Source organism: Vidua macroura, chromosome 4 (genome assembly GCF_024509145.1).
Source record: "Vidua macroura isolate BioBank_ID:100142 chromosome 4, ASM2450914v1, whole genome shotgun sequence".
Lineage (NCBI taxonomy): Eukaryota > Metazoa > Chordata > Aves > Passeriformes > Viduidae > Vidua > Vidua macroura.
The window spans coordinates 65,164,358-65,183,039 of record NC_071574.1 but is presented as its reverse complement, the minus strand read 5'-3'; the positions used below and the strand labels follow the sequence as shown (position 1 = coordinate 65,183,039).

General features: G+C 37.7%; 1 protein-coding gene across 5 annotated transcripts in view; it reads right to left on the bottom strand.

The window, feature by feature from the left end:
• ZFYVE28 (zinc finger FYVE-type containing 28) overlaps positions 1-18,682 on the bottom strand; it is a 146,008-nt gene that overhangs the window by 70,968 nt on the left and 56,358 nt on the right. For all 5 annotated transcript variants that reach the window (XM_053976114.1, XM_053976115.1, XM_053976116.1 and 2 more), the window contains exon 2: positions 9,097-9,237. In XM_053976114.1, the coding sequence (XP_053832089.1) occupies positions 9,097-9,237 (141 nt within the window). The remainder of the gene's footprint in view (positions 1-9,096; positions 9,238-18,682) is intronic.

The following is an 18,682-nucleotide window of genomic DNA, read 5'->3' as shown; positions in this document are numbered from 1 at the left end:
GAGGTTTGTACAACTGTATGAAAATGAAAAATAATTTTTCATACCAGTTACCAGGTAAGTCAAAAGTAAACATGACTCTGAAAGCCTGCTAGAATTAATCTCTGATTATTTATGTCTGCATCAGACCCAAACAAAAAAAAGCAAACAAAAAATACACCAAAAAAATACTTTTTCACAGTATTCGAACAATTCCAAAGCAAAAATTACCAGAGCTTACATCACAAAGGCAGCTTAGCTCAGTGCCTCAGTTGCACAAATCAATTCTACAAGCTTTGCAGCCTCAAGAGGATCATCTTTAACACCTCTACATGAACTATTACACTGTTTGATTATGAGCCCTGTGTATGTGGAATAGCAACAATTTCAGCAGCAGTTACAGACACTGCAGGGCAAGTGAGAAACCAAAGAATACAAATATCTGTTGCTTGGTATTTGTGTAAGTAATCTTCAGGCACAGGAACCTTGAGACCTCTAGAGAACTGAAAATGTGTTCTCAGGGCAAACGTAAGATTTTATATTGTGTACATCATAAGTTAGTATCAAGAGCACTACATTTTCTGAATTAAATTTTGGGCTTTGCTCAGAGCTGTGGAGCAAGGAGCAGCATAAACAGGCGAGAAGTATCTAGCTTTATCTCTTCACAGTGTGAAGAACCCTGTATATGGGGTAATGCTGCTGCTGTTCATTTCAACACCACTTTGAGAAGTGTTGAAAAAATAGCACTACTCTAAAAAAATGTAAATCCAGCAGGAGAGAGTAGGTGGTGTAAGCAAAAAAGGTAAGCTTCCCTAACCAAGAGCACATTTTCTGCATAATTAATTTTACACAAGTACAGATTTCCCAGAGCCTTTAAAACAGGAAGTTTTTATGAGTGCAAGCAGTGCAAAAGCATGCAGGAACAAAGCCTACTATCTGAAGCCTGCTCTCCAACAGCAAATTCATCCTTATCACAAGCTGTTTTCAGAGCAATCATTTCAAACTTTTTCAAAGCAACACTAGCTTGCTAATACATGCAATACTTTCAAAAATTAATCATTTTTAAAATTATTGTCTTAAACTCTGCATTTTTTTCACCAAGAACACTGTGCAGCAATGAGTCAACACAAATTCTTTCAAAAGCATAAGCTGGAGGCAGAAGACAATCAGTGCATCTTTACTCCAAAGGGAACTTGGAGTTATGAGTGAACTATTTAAGCTTTTCATTCTGTCTTGCTAATTACAAAGTTACAATGACTGAACAAGCCACCCTGATGGCTAACAACTGACTTCCTTCCCATCACCTTAGAAGTCCAGCCATTCAATTAGTAGTTTATTGTTAAATTATACAGTAATAGTAAGGAAAGGGCAGTCTGAAATTAATCTGTTCTCTCGAACTCCAAATCTTTTGTAATCCCTCCTTCCAATATGTAGAACTCCTTGTTGTGTCCAATATTTAGCATACATAGATATAGATTTAACACCTAAAGGCTTTCATCTCAAGGTGCAGCGTAAGGATCGAGCAGGAGGAGCTCAAAGCCTTGGCCGAGTTGCAGAGATTTGGCATCATGGGCATGAGCACAACCTGGTGGGATGAGTTGTGTGACTGGAGTGCCCTGCTGGAGGGTGCCAGGCTCTCCAGGAGCACGGGCAGGGCAGGTGGGGCAGGCTGGCCCTGTGTGGAATGCCACAGGGCTTGTAGCTGGCAATGGCACAGCTGAGAACCTCTGGGCTAAGGACCGAGGGACAAACAAATGAATTGGGGATGTTGTCCCAGGAGGAGGAAAATGAGGGGAGACCTCAGTGCAGTTACAAATTCCTCATGAGGGGAAGAGAGTGGCAGGCACTGGTCTCTGCTCTGTGGTGAGTGACAGGAGCCAAGAAATGGCCTGAAGTTGTGTCAAGGGAGGTTTGTGCTGGATATTAGAAAAAGGTTCTGCCCCCAGAGGGTGGCTGGGCACTGAACAGGCTCCCCAGGGTCACAGCACCAGCCTGACGGAGTTCAAGGAGAGTTTGGACAATGCTCTCAGGGATGTGGTGATGGTGCAGTGTGGGGCCAGGAGTTGGACTGGATGAGCTTTGTGGGTCCCTTCCAACTCAGGATGTTCCATTCAAGGATTTTGTTTAATGAAAACTGACTTATAACAACCTGACACATGAGAAAACCAGATTGCACAATATTCCACAAAATATTCTTCATAATAATCCATTATTATGAAATGAAATATTTCTTATTAAAAAACAGGCTTTAACTTTCAAGTACGTTAAGATCACAATGAAAATTAAATTCCACTGCTAAGAACTGACTTGAAAAAATTACTAACTTGCCTTCTTGTCTTTCTTATCATACTTCCCCAGTATTAAAGGAAAACACAAACAAATGAAAGGGATTCTTCTATATGATTAAGTGAAAAGGCTTCTAGCAGAAGAAAACAGACTTAATCCCCAAGTACAAAAACACCACAAAATAAGTAATTTGCATGTATTGTTAATCTTGCTAACGTGGGGTTACCATGTCCATATGGAGAAAAGAAGGAAAATTGCAGCATATTTAAGTCATGAGACAAACAATTCAGACTACATAAAAAATTCAGTGGCCGATACTAGAATCTATCCTTCTTTGCAACAGTAAAAAAAAAATAATTAAAATTTGGCCAATCACACTATAGCAGAGCTGACAGCAATCCTCTGATGGCACTGCTGAAGAGTGTGGAAGAACTATAAAGCCCCTGACAGTCAGACATGTCACTTTATATTAATTCCTACAGAACTGGATCTGATATAGTATCTTACTTCACAAATGCTTAGAAAAGTCAGGCTTAAAATGATCTGGCTCCATTGTCCTCATTTAGCCTTCAAATGCTCTGGGAATTATACCACTGTGTCTTAGGTCCACTGTCAATACTCATTCAAGGTATCAATGTGCCAATTGTTAGCAATATAAAAACTATGATCAAGGGCAAATAATCATACATTAAGAAATGAAAAATCATTTTATCTTTTGAAGCTGACTGTTAGAAGACTCCAATACCTCAAATTAAGAGCTTTCTATAACAGGGTTTTCTTTCACAAAGAAGACAATGTATTTTTAAATTTGAATAAAACTTGTGACCAAAAGAAGAAACTGTTCTAATTGAAGTATAGATAAAATATTCATTTGCTCTCCTGTTAGCACCTCATGTTTTATATGGATGACTGCCTCCTCCACCAAAGCCAGTGGTTTTCCACAGTTTGCATGCAATGATTGTGGCCATCATGAGCAGATGGTACAGTATAACCTTGCATTACAGTCTCTAGCAAAAACCTATGGCTACCCCAGCATGCACCATTTAACATCATATAATCACATCCCTTTTTCCCGATAAAAAATTAATTGTGTTTTGTATACAAAGATAAGTTCTCTTTTCATTATTTAGCAACTTGTCAATCCAGATTCAGTTTCACCCTTGTGCATTATTGATTACCACCTGTGTTGTCATTTCATGCTACATCAACTTTTATTTATTTTTAAATATATATAATAAGAAAACTCAAATGTCACACACTGAAGAGCCCTTCCATTTCCCACTACAGAGAAATCAACACATGCTCTATGACAATTCACTCAGGTCAGTCATGTTTCTCTTCCACTCTGGAAATGTTACTAAGCAATTTGCAAACCCTGCAACAGCTTCACAGTTCTGTGTGATGGTGTTGTGTTGAAAGTTTTGTTTGTTTGGAGTTACATTTTTGCTGATCTGTTGTTTTAATTTGTTTGGTTTTGTTTCAATTGTTTGTGGGTTTTTGTTTTGTTTGGGTTTTTTTGTGTTACTGTTGTTGGTGTCTTGTGGGGTTTTCTTAGTTAAATAAAAAACCAATACAGAAATCTGCCAATATCCATGGTGTAAGCTGATGTGAAAGACAGCTGGACTGCTATCCCCATGTCAGGCTGAAACTGGTAACCACCTCCTGGAGTGACCCATTATCAAACATGACCACTGCTTTGGTCAGACACAGCACAGCACCAGACAAAGAGCTTCCCCACTCCTAGGCTTGTCTTATCCATCCATCTCCCTCTTCAGCAAGCAAATAACATTCCTAAGCTCTTAAGATACACAAAAAACATATTTCAAAGATAAAGAGCATATATTTTCTTTTTGTGTTAGAAGTTTTAATTCAACAAGGCCAAGTGCAAGGTCGTGCCCCATGCTGGGGAAATCTAGTGAAAGGTGTCCCCACCCATAGCAGGGGGCTGGAACTGGGTGATATTTAAGGTTTCTTCCAACCCAAACTATCCTGTGAGTGTGATTTTAGCATGTGACAAAGCAGATTCCCCAAGTATGCTCCCAGCAGCACTGTTCCTTTACTCCTTGTTTGCCATATTCAATTTATACCATCTTTCACACCCCACAGTCAGCCCCTTCAGCTGGAATACGTATTCCCTTATGATGAGGGTAAAGCTTTGTTTCCACTGACTCTTGTATCTCAACTCATTTCATAGTGATGCTTTCAGTTGTTAAATCGAGCTTGAAGAAATATGGAGATAAGTGTGGTTGCAATACAGCATTTCTGATAAAATTCACCACATATTTTGTATTGCTACAGAAACTGAGACAGACAAGTGATAAAACACAACACTGAAATATGATTAGCTTTCTCTAAGGGCTCCAACTCCTCAGCAACATTTACTTAGGCTACAGAGGATAATGAAGTTCAGGTTCACAGGTGCCTCCTTCTCAGCACTATATAAAAGAATGACCTATACAGGAGGCTGTCCACTAAAGACTACATTTTAAAGCCTCATGTTACAGCAAACTAGAACTGCTAAAGGTGAATTGGAAACACTGGGCTGCCAATTGCAGTAATTCAGGAGGTGCTTCCCAAGAAGGCAAATAGCAGGAAAGGAGTGAAGAACCAGTGTAATGTACTGCCAGTCAAGGCAGTGTCCATCACTGCTACCAGTGAGCCAGAAACAGTCATGTCTCACAAATATTATAAATTCCCCATTTTACTATGCTGTGGAACAGTGCAAATGGACAGCACAGCCAGAAGAGTCTATGGCTTGCTTCAGGTCAGAGCCTTGATGGGGCAAATTCCTTCCTCGTGCACTTCAGCAGATCAAGCGACACCCTGCTGAGATACAATCTGCAGGAATAATGCTGATAAAACCCTGCTGGAGCTGACTCATGTGCTATTCTGAGACCTCACTACTGTACACAGAGAAATAATTCTCAGTGTACTGAAAAGCAAGCAATGACTATGATCCTAAAAACATTCTCACCTGTTATGCACAGGTTTGTTACCGGTGAAGTCCTAACAAAGCTCTGCTTTAGAAACAAAGATTTTTTTTTTTTACTCTTCACTCTTAAACAAAACAAATGAACTTTTGTAGTATTTAACAATAAACCCAACTCCATTTAAATAGCCAATAAAATGTTTTAAACCAGTTTACCAAGTCAACTAACAAAATATTAATCAATGTGAAAACAGCAAGGATCAAAGCAAATTAATTTAGAGAATGATAGTGAATGCATGAGTGAATAACTCAAAAATGTGCATGAGTTAACCATCACTTCTTGTAAAATTCAATACTGCATGATGTTGTGAAAAGCATAGGAAAGGACACCTTGTTATACCATTAATATAAAAATACTGCAATGATTTGTGTTGCAGGGAAAAAACCTCAAATGAACAAGCACTGCATATTACTGAAGACTCACTACTGCAGAGATGTTTTTCTTAAGGAAAAAAAGAGTTTTCCCTCAATAAACCAAAGTTTGATATTCTACCTACCTTTCGGTTCATTTAAGAAAAACCTTACACAGCTTTTCTCAGCACACTTTAGGTATTGTTAATCTTAACAGAAACCAGTAGAGAAGTGTTTTATTCTGTTGAATAGGTATTAATCACACAATAAGTGCAAGATATTGTATTGATAGATATGTTATGATTTCACAATATTTTACCACTGACATGCAAACAGCAAAGCAAAATGAGGGATGGCATTTTTATAATAGGCTACCATAACTGGAAAACAGTGTTACATCACATTATTGTGAAAATGAAAAGCTTTGAAAACCATTATCTTACTCATCTTACCACTCTTACTCATGGATTATGCTACTCAAGCATCCTGCTGTACAGTCAACCCACAGCATTTGAAAACCAAGCCGTAGGATGTTCAGAAATCTTGAAAAGTTAATTTCCTGTAAAAAGCGTGATTCTTATTAGCAGATAGTATTATGACAAAGCAGAAGACAACACTCAGAGATGCAGTTCTTTAGTAAGGAAGCATCAACAGTCTTGAAGACTGCAGTTCTCTGCACATCCACAGGAACACCACAATGCACCTTACTTTCAACCTGCCTTGACTAATACTGCCAGTTTTGTTAAGATAGAAAACTTTCAGTATGTCCACTATAAAATATCACATCCTTTAGGCAGAGACCTTCTGGTTTGTCTGAGTCTGTTCACACACTACAGTAAACTTGGAGATCTTTAACAAAACTATCAGAAGTTCAAAGCAGACACAAAGATTTAAAGCTTGGCTCTTCAGATATGGTTAAGATCCAACATAACACCCAACCTCTCTCCAAGAAGAATCACAGTTTGTAAGACTTTTTAGCATTTAAAAAAAAAAATCACACTAATTTAAAGGCATTTCCAGTCTCTAATTGATAAAAATAAAATTCAAAAGCATAATCTGTTCATCAGGCAGACATGAAAATAAGCAACCCAGGAACAATGAATTAATTTAAAAAACAGATGCCAAGATAGAGGGACATAGAATTTTAGAAATCTTTGTCACTAAAAAGCACTAAAATCTGTAGAAATGCTATGCCTCTAAATTTCATGGAGATAAAAATTGGGAATAATCTGGAAAGCTTAAAACTAAGGCTTCCATGGAAAAACTAGCACAAAATAGGAAAAAAACCTAATGCAAAGACTGGGAGTGTGGTCAACTATGCTCTGTAGTCACAAAATACTTTTCAAAAAGCATTGCTTGGAGAGTCAATGCACATTTCTAAAGAAAAGGTCTCAGAATTGCATGACTGTTTTTGCAGATACCAGAGGTATTGCACAGTGCAAGTGTTACCCTCCTTTTACATGCACAACCTTCCTCCACAACATTCTGAGCCCAGGGCTGGCTGCTGGTTCTCCATCATTCTCAAACCCCACCACACCTTAGGCTAAAACCAATTTTTCCTCCTACTATGTGATACTTGGTCAGCAAATATTTACATTTTGAGTCCTTACTAAAACACTGTTCCTTCTCTTGTTTCGAAATTACAGGACAAATTCTTAAAAGAAACCAAAAACCACTGCATTTACACAAAGTACTACAAAATAATCTAAGATCTAATTAAGCAAAGCCGTTTTTGACATGACATTTGACAATGATCTGACCTATTCTACAGAACTTTTAAAACTACAAATTACAAAAATAGCTACATAAAAAACCCTCCATCTTTTTTTTTTTTTTTTGTTCTAGCAACAGATTGTTTTAGTAACAGCAATCTGTCTGACAAATGAAATTACCAGACATCAGAAGATATTAAGAGTCACAAGGTAGTGAATCACTACAGAACAAGCCAAGCAAACTGACCAAGGAGCAGTCAGAGTCTGCATTTCCTGCACTCCTACAGGTGAAACATTCAGAGAAGCTACTTTTTGAATAGAACAGTTCTTCAGGTCTGCCTATACTACGGGAAACACATGAGAAAGCCTGTGTGCCTGCAGGGAAACAGGGAATAAATTGTCATTGCCAGGGATAAAACAACCAAGGAGATTTGTCTTGCACAATGATAGTGTTAACACACCCTTAATACCAGAAAACCTTTCTTGCCAGTCTGGAAAGAATTTGACTAGGAAGTTTGTGGAACATCCACTGCTGGAGGTTTTCTAGAAGTCAGATAAATATTGGTGAAGTGTGGTTTAGGTACCACTGCTCTGTCACACAGAAGACTGAAGTCTTCCTCTGATGGCAACTTTCAAATCTATTTTTTTTTCACTCCAAGTCACAGCATTTTTAATTGTTAATAAACTTGCAGCTTCCAGTTTGGCAATCCCTTAAACTCACCTTTTTCTGTAGGAACAATACAGTTGGAAATTTTGAAGCTATTTGAAGTCGGCAGAAGTATTAAAATTGTTTCTGACAGAACACCACATTCACTGTCTACTCTTTCTCTGTAAGCACTCTTCAAAAAGCTGCACTTCTAAAACTTAATTTTCTTGCAAGCAAACACAGAGCACTTGACTGTTTTTCTTTTCAACAGACTCAGCTAACCTGATGCGAACACTTCCTGCAATGATCAGGGCACTTTTCTTGAATCTCATCATAACATGATTAGTGATGAAATTTTTCCACATAATGAAGTTTAGTACATTTTATTAGGAGTAACAGGAAGAAATTTTAGCAAGGGTGAATCAAAATACATTCTTGACACTTAACTGCATCATATTTTACTTGGTGGAGATGTAAATGTGTATTTATTACTATGGTAATTCCACTTAAAATTGTCCTGAGGTGACAGCAAACATTTACTTTTAATACAGAAATCCTCATACCACCTGAGCATCATGTATTTTAGACTTGAACCTACTTCAGTTTAAATTGTATTTCTTGGGTATGACTGGGAGAGGAAATATCAAAGAATTCATGTAAATATGAAGGGTACAAAACTGTAGATTCTTTCTACCTCTAAAAATCTGAATTACCTAAACACCACATAACCCTCTGAATGTAGTTCATTTACTAATAAAAAACTCAGATTCATGAGGCAAGAAAGCTGAGAAGCTACAAATGACATGACTATATTTTGCTGCTTGAAATTTTGAAACATTTCTCATGTCCTCTCTAAGCTCTCTATGCTTATTTTATATAAAGGAAACAAAGTTTATAATCTGCATTCTTATTTGGGGAAAGCATCAACACTCTTAAATGAGATGCAGGAAAATTAATTTATGGATAGTATTTTCAAGAATATACCCTTTGAAGTAATGAAAGGCATGTATCTAACAAAAGTTCATGTTAAAAATCTCTGATGATAAAAACTAACCAATACAAAAAAAAAAATTAATGGACTACATTAAATGTACATAAAAATCCCAGTGAAATCAGGAAGTTGCCACTTTGATTACCTGACAGGAGCGAAACTGGTTGACCAGCAGTGTACATCTCTGTGGGTCTTTTCTTCCATCCAAACTGTCCAGTTCAGCTGCTACTTGATTTAGTTCCTCATCAGCATAGTAGAACTGAGCAAGGAGCTGTGGGTCTGTTCTCTGTATTGGAGACATGGACAATATGACATTACTATTGCAAAAAAACCCCAAATTAATCCCAAAAATTAAAACAACTTCAGCTAGTTGTATTTACTGTGATTTTTTTGAACATATAAGCCAGATAAGCAGTATGGCAGCACAGACAAGAATGATATTGAGATTTACACACACTCAACATTTTTTTCTACTTTGAAGAAAAAAAAAAAACCTCTCAAAAAACATCTCACATAATAAATCTGAGACATTACTCAGCTACCATTATCTCCAAAACCACCCTGGCACTCTCACTTCTTGTGGCATAATTATCTGGAGGAGCCAACAACTGAATCAGAAGGTTTGTTTATTAAACAGAAGCAGACTTCAGCTCTAGGCAGAACAAGACAAAGTTGCTTTCAAAGTTAAAACAAACAAACTATACCCCCAAAACCTATCAAGCAATGGAATAATCTATCAAGCACCATGGTAACCTTTGCAGCATGGTCTGGTCAGAATCCTCCCTTCGAGCATCACAAGAATGAAACCACAGAAGAGAAAGGTACTGAATCTGCCAGGGCCAAACAGATGCAAACACTTCACAACACATAATAGTATCACTAAAGAAGGCATTACAGAGAGAAAATTACATCACAGTGGTGGCAAAGAACAGAATCATCACAACTGATTTTGGCCACATTAAAACAAAGCAGCAAATATAAATAAAAAGACCAAACAAATGAAGGAATGACACCTCAAAACACTGAGAAATATTAATAGTAAAGCTTTACACCATAAAAAGATTTTTTTAAGCATTAACAACTAGGAGTTCTGGTTCCAACGTCTTAATTGTAAGCTGTCAAAAATCTACACTCTTGAATAATGTCTTCACTATAGCCCTGATATAAAGGTGCCCAGGGAGAAGAATAAAGCTTGTGATATATGGTCAGGGAAACAAACAAAATTCAAAATGAATGGTAATAAGAGGGAGAACATGTAATTACTCTACTACTAAATTTTATGTTGCTTATGTCTAAATTTCTGTATTTATAGTCAAGCTTAGAAAAGCATTTCTTTAAGCATTCTCTACCCAATGATTTTATTATTTCTGATTTTTACGTTTTTCTTCAGCATTTATCCATTAAAACCATCTAGACAAAGTTAATAAACAAAGATTCAGGAGTCTGTGTATGGAATTGTGACAAAGCATGACTGCTGATTTTTAAGCATCTAAATTGCATTGCAGAAGCAAAATAAGGCAATTTTAAAAGACTGGTCTCAAGCTAAACAAGTATGCTTGGGACACTTAGTTCCCACGTGGCTGAATTTTTCAACTGGAGGAACAGAAGTTTTAATTGAGTTCTCTCAACTGTGTTATGTTTGGTGTGGATTAGTAGTGTGATCTTTGATTAATTGTGTCAATCATATGTGGTCCCTGGCAAGCTGAAACTGCATAAAACTAAATCTCTTCACAGGGGGCCACTTAAAGCAAATAAAGCAAAAGTTTACAAATTCAATTTGCTGCACTAGGTAACAGAAAATTAGGGATAGTGCCATGTTCAATGCCAATTTTTATTTTCAGTTTATGCAAAATACGGTTTAAATAATTTAATCCAAATTCCTTCCTATTTTTTGGCAGAATAAGAATTAGCAATTCCCATCCTTAGGTACTAAAATTAATAGAAAGACTTAATTTCAAAACATCTCATGGAGGATCTACCACTTACCCTGGTAGTTTGTTTCAGGAAATCAACCCATTTAACAACAAATTAATGCATCCAAGTTCTTTTAATTTGCTGGACTTCACCAACACTGCTCATTTTGCCTTATTCAGCATTAGTTCTATTTGCCTATTTCTGTTTTCACTGACTGCAGTAACCCCTTTAACCATAGCACCACTGTGGGCTGCACTCATGGGGTTGGGATTTCTGGGGAGAAGTTTTGTTTGGTTGCACAGGAAGTTTTTTATGTGGCGATTTTGCTGTTATCCTCCCAACACCCTCCCCAGTATGAGCTCTCCGGGCAGGAATCTCATTCTGCAAGTACACCTTGCATTCTTTCTGCCTAATTTAGGGTTAGATTCCACATATTCAGCCCAACAAATGGCCCAGGTTACCCCCGGTGTCTTTACTGCCAGCACAACGTACCACAGCACTGGAGAACATTCTCCACAGATTTGAAGCCATCACTATATGGATCAAAACTTGCTATCCCCATTTGTATGCTATACACAAACTATCATTCCAGCCAGTACCAAGACAGGAATCAGCACACCTCAAATTAAAAAAAAAAAAAAAAAAAGAAAAAAAAAAAAAAACAAAAAACAAAAAAACAAAAAAAAAACCAAAAAAAAAACAACAACAACAACAAAAAAACAACCAAACCTCCAACCAAACAAAATAACACACATTTCGCCATGTTGTATAATAATACACCGTTCTTTTATTTTATGAAAGATCACTCACTGAATATTTATTTTAATGATTCTTACTTTTTAATAAACTCCACTCAACAGGTCAGATACCAAAATCAGAAGATGCCTGCCTGTCACCCACAAAGTCAGTATAAAAGTGTCCATATGAAAACGTTGTATAAACTATTGAACTGGTTACATTCTGGCTTTACCCATCAAGTCCAACCAATGAACAGTCACCAGGATTAGGTTAGTTCAGTTTATTGCATAATTAATTCTACTCTGATTTTTTCAAACAGGATTTAAATGGACTATAAGAGAATGTTAAAAACATCTTAATTTAAGAGACCTGTTAGCTAGTTACAGGTTATTAGATTAATAACAGGTCTGTAGAATTATTTATTGCATGTTTTCAAAGGAAAAGATGCTATTCTCATCTCTTGTAAACAAGCTGGTAGACCAAAACCAGAAACTGTCCCTAAAAAATAGTGACAACTAACAGAGAAGAAAAATTCTAGCACAGACTTCCTAACATGGGACAGAGACAAAAAAATAAACTACCAACAAGAAGCCAGGGTGCCAACAGACCAATCTCAAACCACACTGTAACTCTTGAATCTAAGAATCACTTTGAAAATCACATTTACAGACACAAGGGTGGTTCTCAGGGACACGTCCCCTTTTTGAAAGAAAATTGCAAGCACTTTTTGCATGATTTTTAACAGCAGCTTTCAAGTGTCAATACCACTTTTTTTTGAGTAACATAAAACATGTGTCATCTTAGACCTGACAGCAGCCCATAATTTGAACATTAAAGGGAATGTTTTCCCCCAGGTTTCCGTGATCCTTTGTAGGGAAGTACAGACTTTGTTCAGGCTTTTTCTTCTGCTGAGATCGCAACAGGAATGCAGCCACCACCCCAACCACCACCACAAGAAGACATGATGATCCCAAATAAGCCAAAGAACAGACAGAGACAAGGGAATCATGCAAATGAGCAAGATCCCAGCTAGTGATAGCACTGTCTTCTGAAGCCTGCCAGCTGTCCTTTGGAAAATAATACCCATAGTTTTTGAATTGCTGATCTAAAATCTTCAGAACAACAGCTAAAACCCAACTTTGCTTAAAATAAATTCCATGGACTTGAAAAGCTCCAGATCTCCCATTGTTCACTGGCACTCTTCCAGCACTAAGCATTTGTTTTTCTGCCACACACTCAGGAACCCTGACTTGATCCCTATGGAACAAAACTATACAGAAAAGCAATAATTATACGCCTTTGCTGATGGTAAATCCAGACTGCCTTTTGACATGGGAACAAACTAAACCTACATCCATTGGGGTAACTTTTCAAAGAGCACTTGTAAAAGGTATATTTTACACAAATACATGTATTTTATTACACATTGTGTAAAACGCCTTCACAATCACGGGACAATATTTGGTGACAGACCATGTGCAATACTTTTAGCTGCTGCAGGGTCCAAATGACACAACCCTTCCTTAACCAGGAAGGTTAAACATGAACTGCCTGCTCAACCACTCCTATTCTGCTACAGCTCTAACAGCTGAAGTGAGAAGTTTTAGAGAGGCCATCACATTCATACCAGCGGAGCCGTCTTGCATCTTCACAGCTTTCTTTATTTCCCTTGTGGTAAGGGAAAGGGTTGTTTTAGAAGCCTGGACAGTAAGGAGTTAATGCATTGCTATGCCGCAACTTCATGCTCAAGAGAGAAAGAACAGGATGTACCTGGAAATGGGGTTGTACAGACTTAGGGACATCACCTTTCTGGAGCTAATTTTCCCGTTCAGGTCCATGGTGAGTGCACAAAATAAAGTGGAGAAGCATGGAAGTGTGGTCAAGGAGTGGACAGGACCAAGAGAGAGGGCTCAAGACTACCCAGGACCCAGAAGTACCCCCTCAGCCTTTTTGGGAATTCTCCATCAGAACACTGTACATAGCCCATAGTGTTGCATGAGACTTGGAGAATCCCCACCCAGGAAGGGATCCAGGCATTTCCATGCCAGCTTGAATGTACATAACCTGACAAACTTTTTGTTTCATGGGCCCCCATTCCCAAAGGATCATGTCTGTGACCACTAGCAAAAGAGTGATCAAGCCTCATCACTGGATGCACAGGTGGTGACACCTTTCCTCTCACCTATCTACTCTTATCCTTTCCTTCTCTTTCTTTTCTTTATGTATTTTGTGATATTTTTATACTTTTATAGAAGAGAAACAAAATGCCCACATACTTTCCACTGCAATTGGATTGTTTTAAAATAAATCTGCCTCATAAATACACAGGTCACTCAATGTCTTTTCACTGTAATTCAGCCCAAGGACTTTATTAACAAGAATCTCAGCCTGCCTCAGAGGCAGGTCATAATAGTAATGCATCTCTAATAAGGAGGGTTCAGCTGTTCCCAGTCTAAATCTGTTGCCTACTATATTTTCAGGGAAAGGAAACAAGCACAGGATCAACCTCAAACTGTTCAATCCTCAAAATAAGTACTGCCATTATCAGACAGTCTCAAATATGAACAATTACTGCATAGCACAGATATTTTAAAAAAGGGACTTCCCAAGTGAAACACATTCCCTTTAGGATAAAAATTCATGAAAGTTGTAAGTTAGAAATGTGCTTCTACCTGCAGCAGACAGAAAATAATGTCTCTGTATTGGAAAACAACTCCTTGTACCAGCTGGCAACGTGGTCTGTGCAAAAGGCAGAATTAGGCCCTAAAAATTAAAATAAAGGCACTGATGAGCCAATTCAGTATTTTCAAAACTTACAAGTGATGTTGCATATAACCAGTTTGAAGCTAATTAAATTTAACTAAGACTTCCATAACATTATAAGGAAAAAAATTTTTGTTCATAGGTGACATGAATTAGGCACAAAGTCTAAAGTGTACTTATCCCCATTATGAAAATGTAATGTACTTGCAGCAACAGAAACTAAGTCAATTGACAACTTTTTACACCAGTCACAGTTGCAGTGTACATTTAACTGGCAGACAACAAATTCCAAAGACTGAAGGTACTTCTTCAAAAAGACATATCAGCAAGTTGTTACATCTGCTTATTTTTCACCTCAGATGTAAGCAAGTGTGTTCACATCCTTTCTTTGGACAGGCACTTTGAATTTGTCATTAATTCCCAAATGCTGATAAACAGCAAGAAATAATTCTCTAACAAGTAGGTGAGTAAAAAATTCTGGCATTTAACTATCAGAAGGTATAGCAGCAAAAATTTTTCTTCATACTAAATGAAATAGGAACTGCTGTTGCAAGTATATAGCTGTATGCAGAGGGGGGGTTGTTTGGTTCTGTGCTTTTACTTAATATTTTGTGGTATTTTCCTTTTAATCTACTATCTGAAGTGATATCTGTTAAAGAAAAAAAGGAAAAAAATTCCCTCAACAGTCATATTTTGTACAATGTCATGAAGTCTTAGTGTTGCACATGCATAAAAAGAAAAAGGATTCAGAGATGAAGACAACAATTGGTATTTGGTCACAAGGATATGTAAAAAAAAACACTGTGAAAGAAGCTACAGCCTGGTTAAAGCTTTGCCAGCTGCTCTGTGTTTATCTATAGAATATCATTACACAAGCAAGAAAGACAGGTGAACAGCTTGTTAACACAATAAAATGCTAGCAGTACCTTAAGCAAAAAGACAAACAAAACAAACAACCCCAGTGAGATAATGATTCATAGGACAACAAAAATCACATGGATAATATATTGGGTGCAATTTCAACCCCCCCAAAAAGGAAAATCGTATAATGGTTATGCTAAGCTAGAGTACCAAACATCTGAGACTGCCATGCTGTAGGTTTTCACTCATGATAGATTAAGTCAGTGTACATAGTTTCTATTTTTGAGTGCTCATCATACTAATCTGGAAAAGCATGTGCTCAAATCCATATTTTCTGGGGGAAGCACATAAGCACATGCTGAATACAAATTACTGAACCTTTCGGACATCTATTCTGCAGAACAGGAGTGCTCTGCAGCTGAGCCACAGCCTCGATTCCTAGGAAAGAACATGGACCCCAGAAGAGAATGGGGTTTTGCTGTGGGGAAGTGATGGAGCAGCCACCTCTACCAAGTGAAGAGTGGGTAACCTTCAAAGTTTCCTTACCCATGTTGCATCTGTTGTGCTCATGATGGCAACTGGTGAGTGATTCCCCTGTCTTTATCCCAGCCCACGAGCGTTTTCATCCTATTTTCTTCCCCTGGTCTGTTGTGCACAGGAATGAGAGAATGGCTGGGTGGGCACCCAGCAGCCAGACAAGGTCAACCCACTCCTCTGAATTTGTAAAACACTTCTAAAGCCTCCCCCAGCAGCTAATGTCTCAAGAGTCTGACCTTAGCTAATCAGATTTCATTCTCAGCTGTTGCAAGAACAATCAAGTTTAAAGAACAAATATTTACTTAGAAACAAATTCAGCTTGTCAGGATACATATTGAAATATACAAATCACTCTTACTTTTTTTTTTCCTAAATGCTTTTATGCAGTTTGCTTCAGATTTGTCTAGATTTTTGTATTTAAACATTACACTAAGCATCTCTTCAAACAAAATTGATTCTGCAGTACTTTTAGTGATTTCTTACCTATCAAGAGGAAAATAGCCAATTTAGCTCCCTGGGCTTGTTGATCGATTACATTCAATTTCAGATATACAGCCCCCACCTTGCACAGAGGAATGGTGTGGCATTTGGAAGTGGCACCCAGCAATTTGTCCTGCAGCAATGCAAACCATCCTGCCACACTATGTATTCACAACTTCCCGCATTAGAGGACTTTCAACCCACTCTATGTTATACCATGTCTAATGGATGTGTCTAAATATTTATAACAACTCCTAAATATTTGGACAAACAATGACCTCTTCTTAGACATGCCTAATGTGTTAATTTTTCTCAAGTTATTATGTTGTTATAACCTTTTTTCCTTTCAGAACCAGACTTTTATTGTAAAAAAAAAAAAAAAAAAATCAACTAAACCAAATAAATGAAAAAACCCAATAAACAAAAAAACCTAACAACTTCAAGCAACCACTTTATGCAGCTAAAGGACTGTTTTGAAGACTCTTTTTGGCTGTCACCTTTTAGCATACACATTCCTCAATTATTTTTTCCCCTCCCAGGTCTATAGTTTCAGTGTTTTGGTCATGCTTAGCAAACCTGATAAAATACAAATTTTGCTTTGCTGTTCAGAACTAACTCATTTTGAACAATATGCCATATACTGTTTTTTACTTCTAGATCATAAAAAGAGTATCTTAATCAGGGCATAGACAAAGCTCCAACAAGAGGGAAAACTGACCCAGTGAGTTGAAGTCTGATGACTGTAAAAGAGTTGCTCCACAGTCCTTCTCAGGCATTAACAGGCACAGCACATTCCTTAGTTTTTTCATGTTCAAAGCACATCTTTATTTTTCTTTGGCTCAGCAAACATAGGATAAGTCTGAGGTGTTCCATACCATATTTTAATAAAAGCACCATACTCTACGTAAAGCTGCTCATACATAATCTCATTTGCCTTGTAGGAGACTTTCAATAAACTCAAGCTGAACACCTTGACAGATGTTTGGGATTTAACTACCTTGGCATTATATCAGTAGCACAATCAATCATTGCAACAAAAAGAGTTCATCAAAACTTTGTTTCCAAGTGCATCTGTTCAAACCTGGTGATGAAAGAAACTGCTCATACAGCCTCAGCACAGAAACTTTTCCCAGCTTCTGCCTTCTGACAATAACTTCAAATGAATGTTTGCATAAGTAAATCTTTTGATCTTATTTCCACTATTTCAGCTAAATCATATAAGCAAGTCGCTCTCCAAGTGCCATCATCAGCCACACTGTTTCCTACTCAGGTTTACAGGTAACAGCAAGCTTCAGTGGTTGTTTGTCCCATGTTTAGGACAGCAGCCATCGGTGGAGATTCACCCATGTCTAACCAGGAAAACACTCCAGACACAGTCCTCAATCTCAAGGATTTAACACCATCTCTCTCTGCACAAAGTCCCCACTTCCATGTAGGCAGAGCCTACCTAAAGTTTTAGGGATCTTTCAGGAATTTCATTGCTTTTAACGACTTGATACTGTGATTAGTATCCTTTTTCCAAGCACACTTGAGCATGAATAGTGGCTTTGAAAACTACCAGAACATGAGCAAAAAGAAAGGGAGAGGAAAGGCACCAGAGAGACAGACCAACAGCAGGACTTTAAACCATGCTTAAAACTTTTGAAGCAGTCCAACAACAACAAAATATATTCAAGTACACAAAAAGCATGTATTTGCTGGAGACAGGAAACTGACTGGATGATAGTGCATGGCAGAAGGCTCCCATGCATCCCTGCTCCCACTCCCTGCTGAATTGAATATTTTTTTTGCTCAATTAGGCATTCACAGGTCTTTTCAGACAATATCCTCAAGGTCTGTCCTTGGTCTCCTGGTCACGCAGAAAACCTCTCCTGGAAGATAAATGGGTTTGTACAGCTATTGCTGTTTTCTGTGCTAGCTCAGCATACAGTTTGAGTTTGACCACTTCTCATCAGCATGCATGTTCGATAAGCTCTGTCTTCAGCTATTCTCCACCCCAAACAGCTCCTTTTAAGTCAAGACAGAGAATGCACAAAATTACACAGAAGTTAAATGCAACCAATGCTTTTCAGGCTTATAGTCTCTTAATATGAACAGTTCTATATCCATTTATTGAGAGGAACAATAAAACAAAAAATCCAAACAAAACACAAAACCCCCAAACGCTCTAGTCGACATGTATAAGTGATTCATACAAGGATTTGAAAATCACGTATTGTTTCTTCTGGAAAGATCAAGCTCCTCTGACCTGGCTGCTGCCTGTTCAGGTACTTATAAAAAGCCAACATAATTATGGCACTACCTATTTAATGAATAGACATTTTCCCTACATTCTCAACAACAGCTTTCAGAGAAGCTATTACACATAGACTGTATTGCCTATTATCCTTTATGGACCAGCACTATCACTTTCACATAACTGTTGGTTGTCCCCAAAT